This window comes from Colletes latitarsis, chromosome 1 (genome assembly GCF_051014445.1).
Source record: "Colletes latitarsis isolate SP2378_abdomen chromosome 1, iyColLati1, whole genome shotgun sequence".
Classification (NCBI taxonomy): domain Eukaryota; kingdom Metazoa; phylum Arthropoda; class Insecta; order Hymenoptera; family Colletidae; genus Colletes; species Colletes latitarsis.
Genome location: NC_135134.1, coordinates 37,039,754 through 37,055,518, shown reverse-complemented (window position 1 = coordinate 37,055,518; position 15,765 = coordinate 37,039,754). Strand labels below are relative to the sequence as shown.

Genomic DNA, 15,765 nt, shown 5'->3' with positions numbered 1-15,765 from the left:
AAGACAAAATAAAATGAAAATACTCAATGAACCAGTACAATCTATAAGTACAACCAGTACCAGTAGAACCAATGAGCCATTACATTAAAGTGCATAATAATTTCAAGAAATAAAAACTCTATAGAATTAACTGCATGATAATGTGACTTATAAATTTGAATATTATAACACTTATGTCATTTTGCATCACAATGAAAATGAATTAAACATTTAAACGTTTTTCATATCCGCGAACGTATCAAGATACTTACAGGTTAAAGTTCGTCTTTGTAAAAAATGTTTAAAACACACTTATGTTTAACCATGTCCTTTACGCATTTACCTAGAAAAAAACTATTTACGTTAAATTACTTCCACCAGAAAACAGAATAAGTCACATTTGAAACATTTTTGAGTAATGAACAGTTCCGAAAATAATTACATTTAGAGATTAAAATAAGTCATCCTTAGCTGTCTAAACGTCTTTAAGAGATTTGAGTAAGATCTAATAAAAAAAAAAAAGAAAACAGGAACTTGGATATTTTAAGAAAGTAATTTGTATCGTAATTTTCTGTTGTTTTTTTTTGTTATAGTTCTGAATGTTGCTGGAGGTAAAGCACCAATGCAATCGAGCAGTTCGGAGGGTGGAATTCCGCAGCGAGCTGTTGATGGTAGCAGCGGTCAGATTTACACCCCACAGACTTGCACTCTCACCAGACCAGAACACAGACCATGGTGGTACGTGAACTTACTGGAGCCGTACATGGTGCAACTAGTGCGCTTAGATTTTGGAAAACCATGCTGTGGTAAGTGAAATTAAAATCATTTCTTTTCTAGTATTAGTATCCTCATTTTTAATTGTACTAAAGCAATCTCTAGATAAATAAATGAATCAGTAACTATACCAAATTTTAAAAACCAGTGAAAAGAATATTTCAATCGTTAAAACAAATTTACAATTTTTATATGAACAAGATTAAAATTTTCTTTTACTGCTGATTCAACGAAAGTTTATTTTGCAAATTATCATTTTATCATCTCTTGTGCATGTTTTTCTTCGTCTCTCACGTTTGAAAAAATTGTTGACTGTTTCGTATTTTTTTTTAAATATTAACCTATCGAATGTTTTACCAAATTCTATCACAGCTAGTGCTTTAATTTTTAAAGATATAATTCATATACAGATGACTCAAAAAACCATATGTAAATTGACAATTTGTATCCCTTAAATTTTTGAGTAAACTCAATCGTAGATCAGTTTACGTAAACCACTATGTATACTTAAACTGGGCATACTATATGTACTTACATACATCAGACTAATAATGATCAGCTTGCATTGTTTTGTTAACGGTGAAAGTCAACGCACAATTTCCCATTTTAATTTGTGGAAATATTCACAATGGTCAGATACACATCTCATATTTAACATAACAAAACTGAATGATTACAAACAAGAAATTCACATTTATGTACCACGTACCTAACTTTCCAAAAATGATTTCCTTTCTTGATCGAGAAACTATAAAAAAATGTTCAATATCTATAGCATCTAGAGTTTAGAAATTTCACATAAGTGGAATTTAAACTTTCTTACGAAGCATCTACTAGGTCTAAACGCAAAACGATTTTACTAAAAACTATTGCTTTACCAGAGATTAAAAATTTCTAATAATAAATACGAAATAATATTCCATTATTCGTTAACGCGTTGACTGCTAAACCAGTTTTCTTTGTCTAAGGATATTCTGGATATTTTTTCAAATTATACCTCAACAAATAGAAGCATTCAATAGTTCAATGGGGTACTTGTAACTTTGTAGTATTCCTAATGGCATTATTACAAAATATATAGGTATTAAACTTCTTTTAGGAAATATTGTTAAATATAAGAGAGTTAACGTACTGGTTCTGGGTTAAGTGGAATTTAAACTTTCTTACGAAGCATCTACTAGGTCTAAACGCAAAACGATTTTACTAAAAACTATTGCTTTACCAGAGATTACAAATTTCTAATAACAAATACAAAATAATATTCCATTATTCGTTAACGAGTTATCTGCTATGACAGTTTTCTTTGTCTAGGGATATTCTGGATATTTTTTCAAGTTACGCCATAACAAATAGAAGCATTCAATAGTTCAATGGGGTACTTGTAATTTTGTAACATTCCTAATGGTATTATTATAAAATATATAGGTATTAAAGTTCATTTAGGAAATATTGTTAAATATAAGAGAGTTAACTTAAGAGATTTACTGGTTCTGCTTAACGAAGCAAGTTTTTAAATTTATTCTCACGATGGACAGAATTATTCGTACATAAATAAACGCTTATTAATGAGCACAGGTGAGAAGCTGTTTATGGATAAAATGTGTTGAATCGTGGGTGAAACTGGGCATAAGCCGTAAAGAGTTGTACGCGATTCGCTGTTTAGAATTCAATTCTTATAATGCAATGGACGTTCGACCGCCACTTTCATTTCAATGGCTCGGTCGCCTGGCTTTCTATCGATAAACTGGTATTGCCGTCAATTACGAGTAGCAGTGGTGCACTGTGAGCGAACAATTTCACGATTCGATATTGAGAGGCAAGCATAACGTCGAACAAGGTGAGCATGAAATGCTCCGTTAGCGTAAACAACGGATCGACACTCTCCTTCCTATTGAAAAGAGTAATGGATTGTACCTTCGTTACAATTCCCAGACCATTATCAAAAGTTAGAAAATGGATTCCAGCATGACTTACACAGGAAGAATTGAATTACAAAAAATTGAAAGCTACAATTGGAAACTTGTAACTCGCCTATTCTACTCTCTGAATCCTACAACAAATGATTCCCACTGGTTTTGTTTCTATTCTTAACATAATGAATAAAGTTTTAAATAAATAAATTATTAGTTTGAAATAATGGAAAAAATATGCAATTTTAAATAATTTAAAGTAACGCTTATTAAAGAATTAAAGATTCTATAAACGTATACAAAATAGAGTTTAACACTCTCTGCATCAAAATAAATCCACTTTTTTATTTCGTAAAATTCATTTTAGTTTGATAAAAAGATAGATTTAAAAAAGCAAAAGAAATGTTATAGACAAAAAATAATATTATTATTTATGAAGTTATGAATGTGCAAAGTACCAAAGCAGGTGTAGTTACATTATACAATCGCGGTACAGTTCTTAATTACAGACAAATAAATTGCGTCTAATATTGAGCCTATTGTTTTAAAATGATAGACAAATAAATTGTGTTTAATATTTTACTATTATCAATATTATTATCAAACTATACTAATTAATAATTAACACGGTATTAATTACTCTTCTCGGTAATAATTCTTATAATTAATGTTTGTTTTAACAATTTCACTTTGATATTTTTCTAACTTCCTAAAATTTGTGCAATTACATTCGTGAAGCCTGCTCGTTATAAAGACGAACAATTGTATGAGAATACACGTAAATTAACATCATTATGACTTTTTGCTCGTTAGAATCGTGATTTCGCTGTATTCGAGCTCGTTATAATGAAGTACAACTGTTTATCATTCACCGTGAAAATGATAAACATTGTAAGAATGGTAACTGTAATTGACTTCAGTAGTAATGGAAACAGCAATTCATGAAAGTATAATAAGCAGAAATAAAAACTAAACAAAAAGTGGATAAACAGAAAAAGTTCATAACTTCTAACTACTTTGTATCACAATTAAATACCTTTAGAGTATTTATAAAGCTGTGAAATCGACTAATTCTGCCTAAATAAAATAGCATACACAGAATTCAAATAAATCTCTTTTAACATATATAGTATTATTAAATTAATTTTTATTTTAATTACAAATTTTCATAAAATATTTTTACACATATATGATTTTGTAACAATTATTATCGTATTGTTTTGTATTATTATTGCAATTATAATTAGTAATATTATAATTAGTAAAGAGTACAATATGTAAAACATTATTTGCGATTAGTCAGGTCCTGTATTGTAAGTACTATAGCATGAATAGAATAGAATGTTATCTTTTTTTATTTATTTGTATGATTGCATTACTTTCATCATACCACATATGTTACTAAATAGTGCACATGCATGTATTATTGATAATTTGTATGATAATTTAATTCGCGATTATAAATGCCACGAATCGTGTAAAAGATCCTTTTTTCTCTTCAGAATATTTTCGGCCTTGTTATTTAGAAACCTAGTAGACATTTGAATCGTCGATCATTGCTTCTAACGTTTGCTATGTAGGATAATTTGCATGAACTATTAATTAGAAAGTTTATATATCTCTGGAACTGTCAGTTCGCGATCAAATGATGTTGGTTATGACTTTTTATATTTCTCTCAGTGAGTCTTATCTAGATCTGAAACGTATACAGTAGCATCTCGTTTACCCAGATAGCAATTAATCGTGATTTGCCTACTAATCACATATTAAGTAAAAAATATGCGAAGAAATAAACAAAACAGTCTAATATAATTTATAATATAGGACCAATGCCAAATATTATTCATTAATGTTAAAATTCAATTTTTGGTCACTGGACAGTAATTGAGTTGCCCCAGCGATTGAATTTGGGGTAACAGAAGGGTGATATAGCACCTACATTGTTTTTTTCTTAATTATTAAATTAGTAAACAAAAATTGAGATTTTAAAAGTAGTATCATTTTTTTCCTGCACTAAAGACGCATGTTTTTAATAAATAAATAATAAAAAAAATGCAATGAAATCATAGTTCATCATCTTTTACCATACATCTTCTAAAAGTGATGAGCTTATTTCTTATATGAAATACGTTTTTAATTACTTTCCCTCGATCGTCCGATTTAAACCGGTTAATCGAGATCTCACCGTGCTTACTGTTTATTTACACCCTTTGTGACAGAAAATAGGTACTTTCTACCTCAAAAGTGTGTCGATGCGATTAATGGTCGCGATCGGAACGTAAAATAAGATCGTGTCTTTTAAATTAGCCATAAAATACGGTCGTAAATTTGCGCATCTATCTGTTTCGCCCTATCGGAGACCGTAAATATTAGTCGCACGCGAAAAGTTTTAGAAACTTTCCAGAATGAAAGTAAGAGTCTTTTCACTTCTCACTGTCGGACAACGATGCAATTCTTATACTCGTGCTCTAACGTGAATTTACATTGTAGCCTTAAACAGATGTAATAAATGTATGATTAATTCTATAAAGACCAGAAGGCTTGTTGAGTCCACCACTCAAAACTTCTTAAAAATACACTATTTATTCCGTGTAAAATATTTTCGAACAATTATTTATTGTCATTCATGTATTTAGGATTTGTTGTTTAAGAATCGAAAAATAAAAAACATAAAAAATTTATCTTCAACTCTGGAAACAAAACAAGGATACAGAAACAATATAACGATCAAAATTGATACATTTTTAAGTTAGAAATCCATACTGAAAAGTACACTGTAGAGATGACTATAAACATGCTTACTCTTATACCTAATCCATCCAATTCTTTTTTGAGGTTTTTATTAAAAGACAAAATTGTTTTAAAATTGCACGAATATAATAACTAGTACACAATTTAAAACTATAGCAACGCTGAAACATTTGAACACCTGCTAGAACAAAATAATTTTCTAACATAAAATATAAAATATCTCGCAAGGTATATCGTTTTTCAAGGTGCAAAATGACAAAAATTAAAATTTTTGTATGTAAAAAAGACTACACGATTCCATTTACAAGGTAAGTGCAAGTGCGTGCACGTCATCGAAAGATTGTCCCCATTGCAGGATTCAACTTTCTCCTATGCCTTTTTTTTTTATCTTCGTTTAGAAAAGAGTTTGTCCCAGTTCTTAGAATCACCCTAGATACCAAAAGAATGAACGATTCGATCGCGGTGAAATAATCAATGAATAACGATTAGCGTTTACACAACGAACAATAACTATAAAAAGGATTGATTCTATAATGCTACTCGAGATTTCTTTTACAATAACTCGTTCAGGCGTTCGTAATACCGTTTATTTTATTCCTCTCCTGTTACAAGTTTCGTCATTCAGTCGTGCTTGAGAGTAGATTTATTTATTGAAATTTAACAACGGTCTAAATGACTGATCAAACACGAGAGAACTTTCACCGTTAAACGAAATGCCAGATAATAGTGCCGACCGCGCAGTTTACGTGGAAATAAAGAGTGAGAGTACTCTGTTATTCATGGAAAGAATTTTGCTAGCTTCTTCCTGGAAAAACATTTTCATCCTTTCACGTTGCGTTTCGTGCTACCTTATCCGATCAACTCTTCTACGTTTCTACATAACCATCAGTTATCTTTTTCTGAAATAATTGTTACCTTTTATAAATATATGTATGTACACTCGAGGAAAAAGTCTGACTGCACTACATATGATTATAAACGTACAAATCTACAATTTCAAGATTCCTCGGATAAGTTCGTAAACGATAAAGAATCTTTTATTTATGTATACATATACTTTAAAAAATACTCGATATGTTTTATTCTTGAAAATCTCGATATTATCTAGAAAATAACCTTCCCTCTGCTCAGTCTTCCTATTTTGTCCAAGATTATTTCGACGAATAACACAGAATTTATATCTACAATTAATACAGTCATCATAAATTCATACCATAATTCAAAATTAGTTTCTGTTTTTTTTTTTGTATATCGTATCGATACACTTAAGAAACAATAAATTTCAAATTTTCAATTTTATAGAAAATATAATTTGTATTCAAATTGAAACATACTTAAGCTTTTTAATTTTATTTTCGATTCATCCATATTTTTTAATGTATCAATTGAATTTAAAACATTTCGTAAATTATGTAAATTCGTTCGAGTATACAGGGTGTGCGGCTACCCCTGGGAAAAATTTTAATGAGAATTTCTAGAGACCAAAATAAGACGAAAATCAAGAATACCAATTTGTTGATCGAGGCTTCGTTAAAAAGTTATTAACGTTTAAAGTTCCCCCCGTTCTGAATTTTTCTCTCGAAAATGCGTAGGATTTCGGGGGTATGTCTATTCGCCAAAAATGATTGTAATTGATCCCTGCAACTAAAAATAATTTTTCTAAAAGAATTTGAAAGTTTTTAATTTCATTGAAAAATTTGTCCACCAACTGAATTTTTTTCTCGAAAGTGAATAGAATTTCGGGGGTATGTCTATTCACCAAAAATGATTGTAATTGACCCCCCCCCCCCAATTGAAAATAATTTTTCAGAACGATTCGAAATTTTTTTTTTTGTCTAATTTCAGCACCTACCCCCCGTCGATTTTTCTTAAAAATTCGTTTTTCATTTTTAATAAATTTCTTTGACACTCTACAGAAAAATTGTCTAATACTGTTTTGTAGGTATCCATGAGTTCTACTTCAGAAAAAAGTTTCATTTAAATATATTCACTATTGTAGGAGTTATGGCTGTTTGAAAATTGGACCATATTTTGGGGGTTTTTCTCATTTTGCGGAGTCAAAGAACAACTTTTCGAATATTTTTGTAATTTCTACATATTTGCCATCAAAATACGCGTAGTTTGCTTTTTTAAACATTAAAATCGTCCAATCTGTTCAAAAGTTATGACGTTTTAAAGATTCGATCGAAATCGAAGACGAAATTATATTTTCGGTAAGGAATTTTTTTCTCGAAACTGAGTAGGATTTCGGGGTTATGTTTGTTGACCAAAAATGCTTGCAATTGACCCCTGCAACTAAAAATAATTTTTCCAAGACGATTCGAAAGTCTTTTTTTCACCCAAAACTTTCAGCACTTACTCGAATTTTTTTCTCGAAAGCGCGTAGGATTTCGAGGATATGTCTATTCACCAAAAATGATTGTAATCGACCTCTACAACTAAAAATAATTTTTTCAGATTGATTTGAAATTTTTAAATTTAATTTTTTAATAACTTTTTAACGAAGCGTCAATCAAGAAATTTATATTCTTAATTGTCGCTTTATTTTGGCCTCTAGAATCTCCCATTAAAATTGTTCCCAGAAATGGCCGAACACCATGTATACACTTTCGTTACGTTTTGGTTCTATGTTTAGATATTGCATGTTAAGCTAAAAGAAAAGTGATTCTACATCGAACAATACAACTTTCTTTCGGTTACTGCTCAGACGCGACTAGACTAATATTCATAAAAACGGTCGTCACGATCACCTTTGCGTTTAGCCAACGGATTTACGTGCACAATAACCATAATTAAATTGGCTGATCGTTTACAACCACCTTGATCGCGTTGGTAGGAGAAGTAACTTTCACATTGCGCCTCGCCGATAAGAAACCATCAGCAAAGTGTTTTAATTGCACGCGAGATCGGTTATCGTTTACTACCGCTCGCATTTCCGGCAAAACGGAAAGAAACTCGATGGTATCGTACTATCACGACTCGTAGATCATCGTGTGTTTTTTCACACAAAAAATTTTCGATTGAGATGATTATGTTTACCGTTAAATGAGATGGCGTTACTTAAACGCGTTTCACCAAAATCGTTCAAGCACAAATTCATTCATACGTTATTTAACGAAATAAGATTCTTCTATCAAATAAAACCGTGTACTCGTATGATTAGAAACGCTAATCTCATAGTCGTGATATAACTAGAGAAATTTCTTTGCGCGGACAGGGTCGTAGTACCTTCTTTATGTAAATAAGAAATTGTCGCAATTCCAAAGACGATTACAAGGAACGAAACGTGGAAAGCATGTAATTGGAGTTCATGGCTGTGGACGGCTGTCTATCTGGTTACACCTGAAATACTTTCCAGGTCAGAAGATGTAGTCTTCGCCGAGCTGCGGATTAACTCAGACGATATTATCAGCTCAAATGCTACGTTTACAGTTGCCCACTATATGAACACAATAGTCCAAGTAGTAAGCGAAAGTGTGTTCTATTTAAAATTCAGTTGCCAGTAAAGTGTCTCCTTAAAAATGCATAAACATGCAGAGTGAACCGCGAAAACTGTTATAAGCTGTTTTCTCGAGACAGAGATGCAATTCTTTATCTTTCTCCCGTTCTTTTATTACAGGCGATGGCATACCCGGAACAATTGTTGTCCGTGTCGGCAATAATCGTCCAGACTTGGGAACGAATCCAATTTGTAACCGCTTTACTGGGCCCCTTGAGGAAGGGCAACCTCTCTTTCTTCCCTGCAATCCACCAATGCCTGGAGCTTTCGTTTCTGTGCACCTGGAAGCAAATACACCAGCGTCGATACCGGTGCAGCTTTCACTGTGCGAAGCTTTCGTCTACACTGATCAGGTATGATATTTATGACCACGCAACTAATGCATTTACAATTGCGTTTTTCTGTAGATTGTACGATCATTTTTAGAAACATAAAACTTTAAAAATTCGTTCGCCATTTAAATGCAATTAGAAAGAAGACGACAAAAATGAGTATTTCAATCAATGTTATTTTTAAGTTATTGCAATTTTTTGTTTGCTTATTATATGTTTAAATGAATTATTTTGAAATTATTTTTTGTAATCCGTGTTATTGATATAACGATATCCTCTAGACATTATAATTTTGGCACAGAGGTATACGAGTAGACCTTTTACACCTTATGAACTTTGGTGGCCCAATCTGACTGCCATACCAACCTGGAAATTCGAAGGTAATTTTAGTTTTAATTCAGTGAAACTATTCACTGAATTAGTATTGATAGATAGACAGCTGTGGTGTGTACGTCAATACATGTGAGTTGACTATGGGAGGGATTGAAAAAGGCGTAAAACAAATTTACTAAAAATAAAAAACGAATTTTTAAGAAAAATTGACAGGGGATAGGTGAGCATATGTTTAAAAAATCATAACTCCTGAATGGATTGGACTATTTTAATGTTTCAAAATGCAAATAACGCGTATTTTGGTGAAGAATATGCAGAAATTCTAAAAATATTCGAAAAGTTGTTCCTTCACCTCGTAAAGTGAGAAAACCCTCATAGAAGTGGCCCAATTTTCAAATCAGAACTCCTGCAATAGTGCATGTATTTCATTGAACCTACCTCTTGGCGTTTCCTTGGTCTTCACTGACTATCTATGACTATAATTCAACCATTGTTGACCATCGAATAATGAATAACTTATTAAAACCATCGCGAAGTCGAAGATTAAAGCCTTCTTACAAGAATAAAAATTTGATGCACGATCTTCTTAACATTTTGTTCCACTTTGAAGGAGTGTATCTCAAGACTAGGAGATAAAAGAATAAATGTTAATCGGACATCCCCAGATACTTGGCACAATAAGACATACATACACATAATTTAGGATTATACTTACCACTGGATACTGAATACTTACCACTGAATACTCCATGCTTATTCTAATACTATTAAGCATCTTTTTATAATCGTAAAGAGCACCAAGAAATTCATCAAAATAATACTACTCCAAGAATAATAGTCGACAGAAACTGTGATGAAGTCTGAAGGCCATATTTAATGATTTTATATTTCCAATGAAATTAATCGATTGATGTCCAATTCTGGAAAAACAATAAAATTTCTGTAATTTAATTTTTTGTCTCACTTCCTGTTGTGTTCATTTCTGTAATCTATTAGTAATATTGCGAATGACACCAAAATAGTAAAGGGCTCCAGAACCCCAGTAAAATGGACCAAAAAAATACATTGGATGTAAGGTTTACTCGTATACTTCGTCTGTGGTTGTGATTTCATTCTCCCCGTCAGGGTAAACTTGCCTAAATCGTATCTTCTAAGGGATTTTCGCTTTTATGGATTAAGGATTTGTTAAATGAAATTTTACAAAAGTATTAATCAAAATTTTATTTATTACTCTAGCATGTTCTTAGAAGAGAACAAATAAAAACACTAAACTTCTGATAACTTTCTCGTGTCTTTCCAAATGATCGTTGTAAAGTGTAGATCTGTAAATTCGTAGTAGTTTCAGCAAGGTACAACATTTTTCAAACTTTTAGGGACTGTTTGAATTTGAAACATATTTTAGAATATTATCATCTTCGCTTTTTCACTTGCATTATCGCGTAGAAGAATCTCCAAGGAAATTAAACTTAGGAATACGAAAATAGAAGGTTCAATCTTTAAAATAAAACTAGAAAGATTATTAGATGATTTCTATTCTTCCAATAGAATTCAAAATAATTAGAATAAAAAATGGAAATAGTTATTCAAAAATTAACAACGATCGAGTGTTTTAATATTTATGATCAGCCACTGTACTACTAAAAAGTAATATGAAAATGAACTTCCTGAATAAGTTCTCACGTATTAAACGGGAATTGTACAGAGATGTGGCCAATTAATAGTTACACTTTTCCTCGTCAAAGGTACTGCAGATTTTATTGACTTCGAAATATTATAGAACTGGAATACGATTTAGGCAAGTTAACTCTACTGTGAGTCTATAATATATTGGTGACTAATTGTGACATATTCTCTATTTTGTCATTTAAGTTACCAAAATTTTTGTCATGCTTAGGCTCTCCCAATCGAGAGGTGTCCACAGTTTAGGGATCAACCACCAGGGTCAACCGCAACTTATAATGGAAAATGTTACATATTTTATAATCGGCAACCACTGATATTCAGAGATGCTCTGGCCTTCTGTCGTGCACGAGGCGGGACTCTAGTAGACGAAAGTAATCCTGCGTTACAAGGATTTATTTCGTGGGAGTTATGGAGACGGCATAGGTAAGCATTATGTTAGCTCTCGTTTCATAAATTTTATTTCGAATCGTGCTTTGTACGCTGCTGGCCAATTATCACTTCATTTGGCCCGTTTATTATTACATGATTAGAGCTACTGTTTATTTCTTTGGCAGAATTACGTGAAAATATGCGAAAGATAAAGTAATGGGACAAAATTTGGCAATATTTAAGTAAATAATGAATTGTTACCCTTTTCAAGAAATATGCTACTTGCAGGATGGATAAAAGTATAAGTTCAGTTATAAATAACCATTTATTTACAAACTAATTACAATGAAAATTGTTCTTAATAATCAGTAGCTGGTCCATGACTGTGAATTAGTTGGAAAATTCTCGATTTCATACTGTTTGTAAGATTTTCTATCAACCCTTGATCAATTTCTTGCCACGCGATAACAATTGCTGCTTTTAATTCCTGGACTGTAAAATATTTTTATTCGTCTAACGAGTTTTCCCGTACATTTTCCATAGAAAAAGTTTCAGTTGCGTTTAAGAGGAAATTTCATAGAATTCGATGGGAAATAAGTAGCATAAAAACGAGAATTTTTCAACTAATTAATCATAATGGAGCAATAATTGGGTAATCTGCTTATAAATATACGTTTTCTATAATTAAACTTATACATTTTCCCAACAGCATTTTTTTTAAAAAGGTTAACAAGTCATTCTTTATGTAACTATTGCAAAATTTTTGTTCATAGGTTTATGTTTCGTGTATTTGTACATAATACTGTAGAAGGAAAAAAACAATAATTCTAATAATCACAATAAACGAGACTAAAATGTAGTGAACTTATAATATTAGCCAGCAGTGTATAAACGTCCATAGTTCATTTAAACGATATGTTTATAAAAACTTCTCTCTTTATTTTTTAAGAAGTGTCATATAAAAATTTTATTGTACATACGATGAAGTGTAAAAAGTGCAATTTACTTTGAATTTTTGAATAAAAATCAAACAGTAACAATAAATATAGAGGGTATTCCACGCAACTGGGAAAGGCTATATCCCTACAACGGTTGAAGATACAAAAAAATTTTATAAGACAAATTAAACGACATCGAATGATGCATAAACTGAATATGATTCTATTCAGTTTTATGCATTGATGTATCTAAAACTCTATAATTTTGATTATACTATTCGATGCAGAAAAGTATTAAGGTACTTATGGCCTAAATTTAACAGTTTGAAGGAAATCATATTTACTAACAACCTATCGTAAAAGGCACTAGAATGAAAACATCTTCGGAGTTTTCTTTAACAAATTAACTACCACATATGAGTGACATGACTTTTCACCGAGGAACTAGAAAAAATGAATTTTCAAGATTAGATATTAAAGAAAATAAATCTAGATAGGATTCTTGAATATTAACGAGGCTGAAAAAATGAGTTCTGTAACAAATTGTGGATATTCTAGTTTCCAATTGTCTAAAAACAAAGTATCGTTTTCGTGGGCAGTTTGAAAGATTTGGTCCGGCAGTTAACGTGTTAAATGTCGTTATAGTTGCAACATGTGCTTTCTTTATAAAGGAGCGACACTTCGAGTCAATACTGGATGGGTGCAGTGAGAGATCAAAAAGATCGCTCGGTTTGGAGATGGACAGGAAGTGGCGAAGAGGTTTCCGTTTCTTTCTGGAGTCTACCTCAAGGCATCGAAGAGGATTGTGCACGATACGACGGTAGTAGAGGTTGGCTCTGGTCCGATACCCCTTGCACGGCTCGATTAAATTTCATCTGCCAGCATCGTAAGTATCGACTTTCGTATCTTACATCCATATTTCTTTTTCCCATTACTATCAAATGGTCGCAATACGGGCACTACTATTTTTTGAAGCTCCATTGATTGCAGAATTGTATATTATGGTTCTAAAGTTTGTATTTTTTAGCTATTTTATGACACCAACACGACAGAGAAAGAGTTCAATTTGAATAAATGTTATAGATGATTTGATACAAGGATCGAAAATTACTTTGTAGAGCTAATATATATATATATACAGGGTGGGGCAGTAACTATTAGCACCTCAGATATCTTCGAAACTATAAATTTCACAGAAATATTTGCTAAAGTAAATTGCACAGTACGAAGGGCGCTATTGGGTGGCGATAATAGTTTTTTTTGCAGGTGGAGGTACTTCGGACATTTGAAGGTCACATCCATTTTTTTAAATGGATCGGTATGTTTTTGCTTCCGTATCACGATAGAGGATCTTAAAACGAGTTCAACGACCTATTACACAAGGTCATTGAAGGTCATAGAAAGTAGAGAAAGGCGATAATACTTACGGTTTTAGTAGTAAATGAAACATACGTATTGTCAACAGTAGAGGAATGCGTAATGCTTACCGTTTACTTCACTAAGAATAAACACTGCTTGAAGGACACTTTAATAGTTTGCAGAGTAAGATAAACATCATAAGATTAGTATCGATAAATCGGTCAATCCGGCACGATGTATCCGTTTGAAGAGCAGGTTGATATGCTTCTTATTTATGGCGAATGCCAACAAAATTCTGTAGGGGCGAAAAACTTGTATGCTGAACGATATCCACATCGGTCTCAGCCTTCGCGTCAAACATTTAAAAATGTGTATGATAAACTTAGACAAACCGATAGTTTAAGTGTTCGTAAAAGTGAACGCCAGAAACGAGTAATTAACGAAGAAATGGAAATCGGTGTGCTCACTAGTGTGTCTAGAAATTCTCATATGAGTTCGCGACAAATTGAACGCGAATCTGGCATTAGTAGGAGGAGCGTACTTCGCATTTTGCACCGTCACAAATTTCATCCGTATCACGTTAGTCTTCACCAAGAATTGCATGGGAACGACTTCATGAATCGCGTTGAGTTTTGTCGATGGGCTATACGTCAATATTCAAAACAATGAGCTTTTTTTTAATACCGTCTTATTTACTGATGAAGCAACATTCACAAATCACGGAAATGTTAATTTGCATAACATGCATTTATGGGCAGCGGAAAATCCACATTGGCTACGACAGGTTGAACATCAAAAACAATGGTCTGTGAATGTATGGTGCGGTATCATAGGTGATCAAATTATTGGACCTTATTTTAGCAATGGAAATTTGAATGGCAACGTCTATGCTAATTTTATTAAGGATACATTTGGTCTTTTGCTAGAAGAGTTACCTTTATTTACACGACAAACCATGTGGTATCAACATGATGGATGCCCGGCACATTATTCATCGATTGCGCGAAGGGAACGCGATGAAAAATTTCGAAATCGTTGGATTAGACGCGGCGGTCCAATATCGTGGCCAGCTCGTTCACCAGACATAACACCTTTAGATTTCTTTCTGTGGGGAACACTGAAAGAGAAAGTGTACAAAGAAGTACCAACTACATCTCACGATATGCAACAACGAATTATTGCAGCCTGTGCATCAATAAGTTCTGACGCTGTAAGACTTGCAAGTCAATCAATCGTAAAAAGAATCCAACGGTGCATTGACAGTGATGGTCATCATTTCGAACACCTACTATAAACATGTTTCATTTACTACCAAAACCGTAAGTATTATCGCCTTTCTCTACTTTCTATAACCTTCAATGACCTTGTGTAATAGATCGTTGAACTCGTTTTAAGATCCTCTATCGTGATACGGAAGCAAAAACATATCGATCCATTTAAAAAAATGGATGTGACCTTCAAATGTCCGAAGTACCTCCACCTGCAAAAAAACTATTATCGCCACCCAATAGCGCCCTTCGTACTGTGCAATTTACTTTAGCAAATATTTCTGTGAAACTTATAGTTTCGAAGATATCTGAGGTGCTAATAGTTACTGCTCCACCCTGTATATTGGTTTGACAATTAACTAATTGCGGATTTTTGTAACAAAATAAAAAACAATTTTTTCATGGAACGAAATAACTTTACTTAGTCATTACTAATGTATTGTCCATTTTTAATAATGATCTTTTGCCATCTTTCAGGCAACATCATAATTCCACGTTCACAAAAGTTCTGGTTTTTATCGGCAAAAAACTGAACCAAGTGTGACTTTATATCATTATCACTATTGAAAT

General features: G+C 32.3%; 1 protein-coding gene across 2 annotated transcripts in view; it reads left to right on the top strand.

The window, feature by feature from the left end:
- Positions 1–15,765, top strand: part of LOC143341439 (uncharacterized) — a 68,564-nt gene that overhangs the window by 40,133 nt on the left and 12,666 nt on the right. The window contains exons 1-5 of one of the 2 annotated variants that reach the window (XM_076764444.1): positions 361–477; positions 573–785; positions 9,034–9,266; positions 11,473–11,684; positions 13,240–13,454. In XM_076764444.1, coding sequence (XP_076620559.1) covers positions 602–785; positions 9,034–9,266; positions 11,473–11,684; positions 13,240–13,454 — 844 coding nt within the window. In that variant the 5' untranslated portion in view covers positions 361–477; positions 573–601. Of the gene's footprint in view, positions 1–360; positions 478–572; positions 786–9,033; positions 9,267–11,472; positions 11,685–13,239; positions 13,455–15,765 lie in introns of those variants that run through there. The other variant, XM_076764434.1, reaches the window with a different exon arrangement.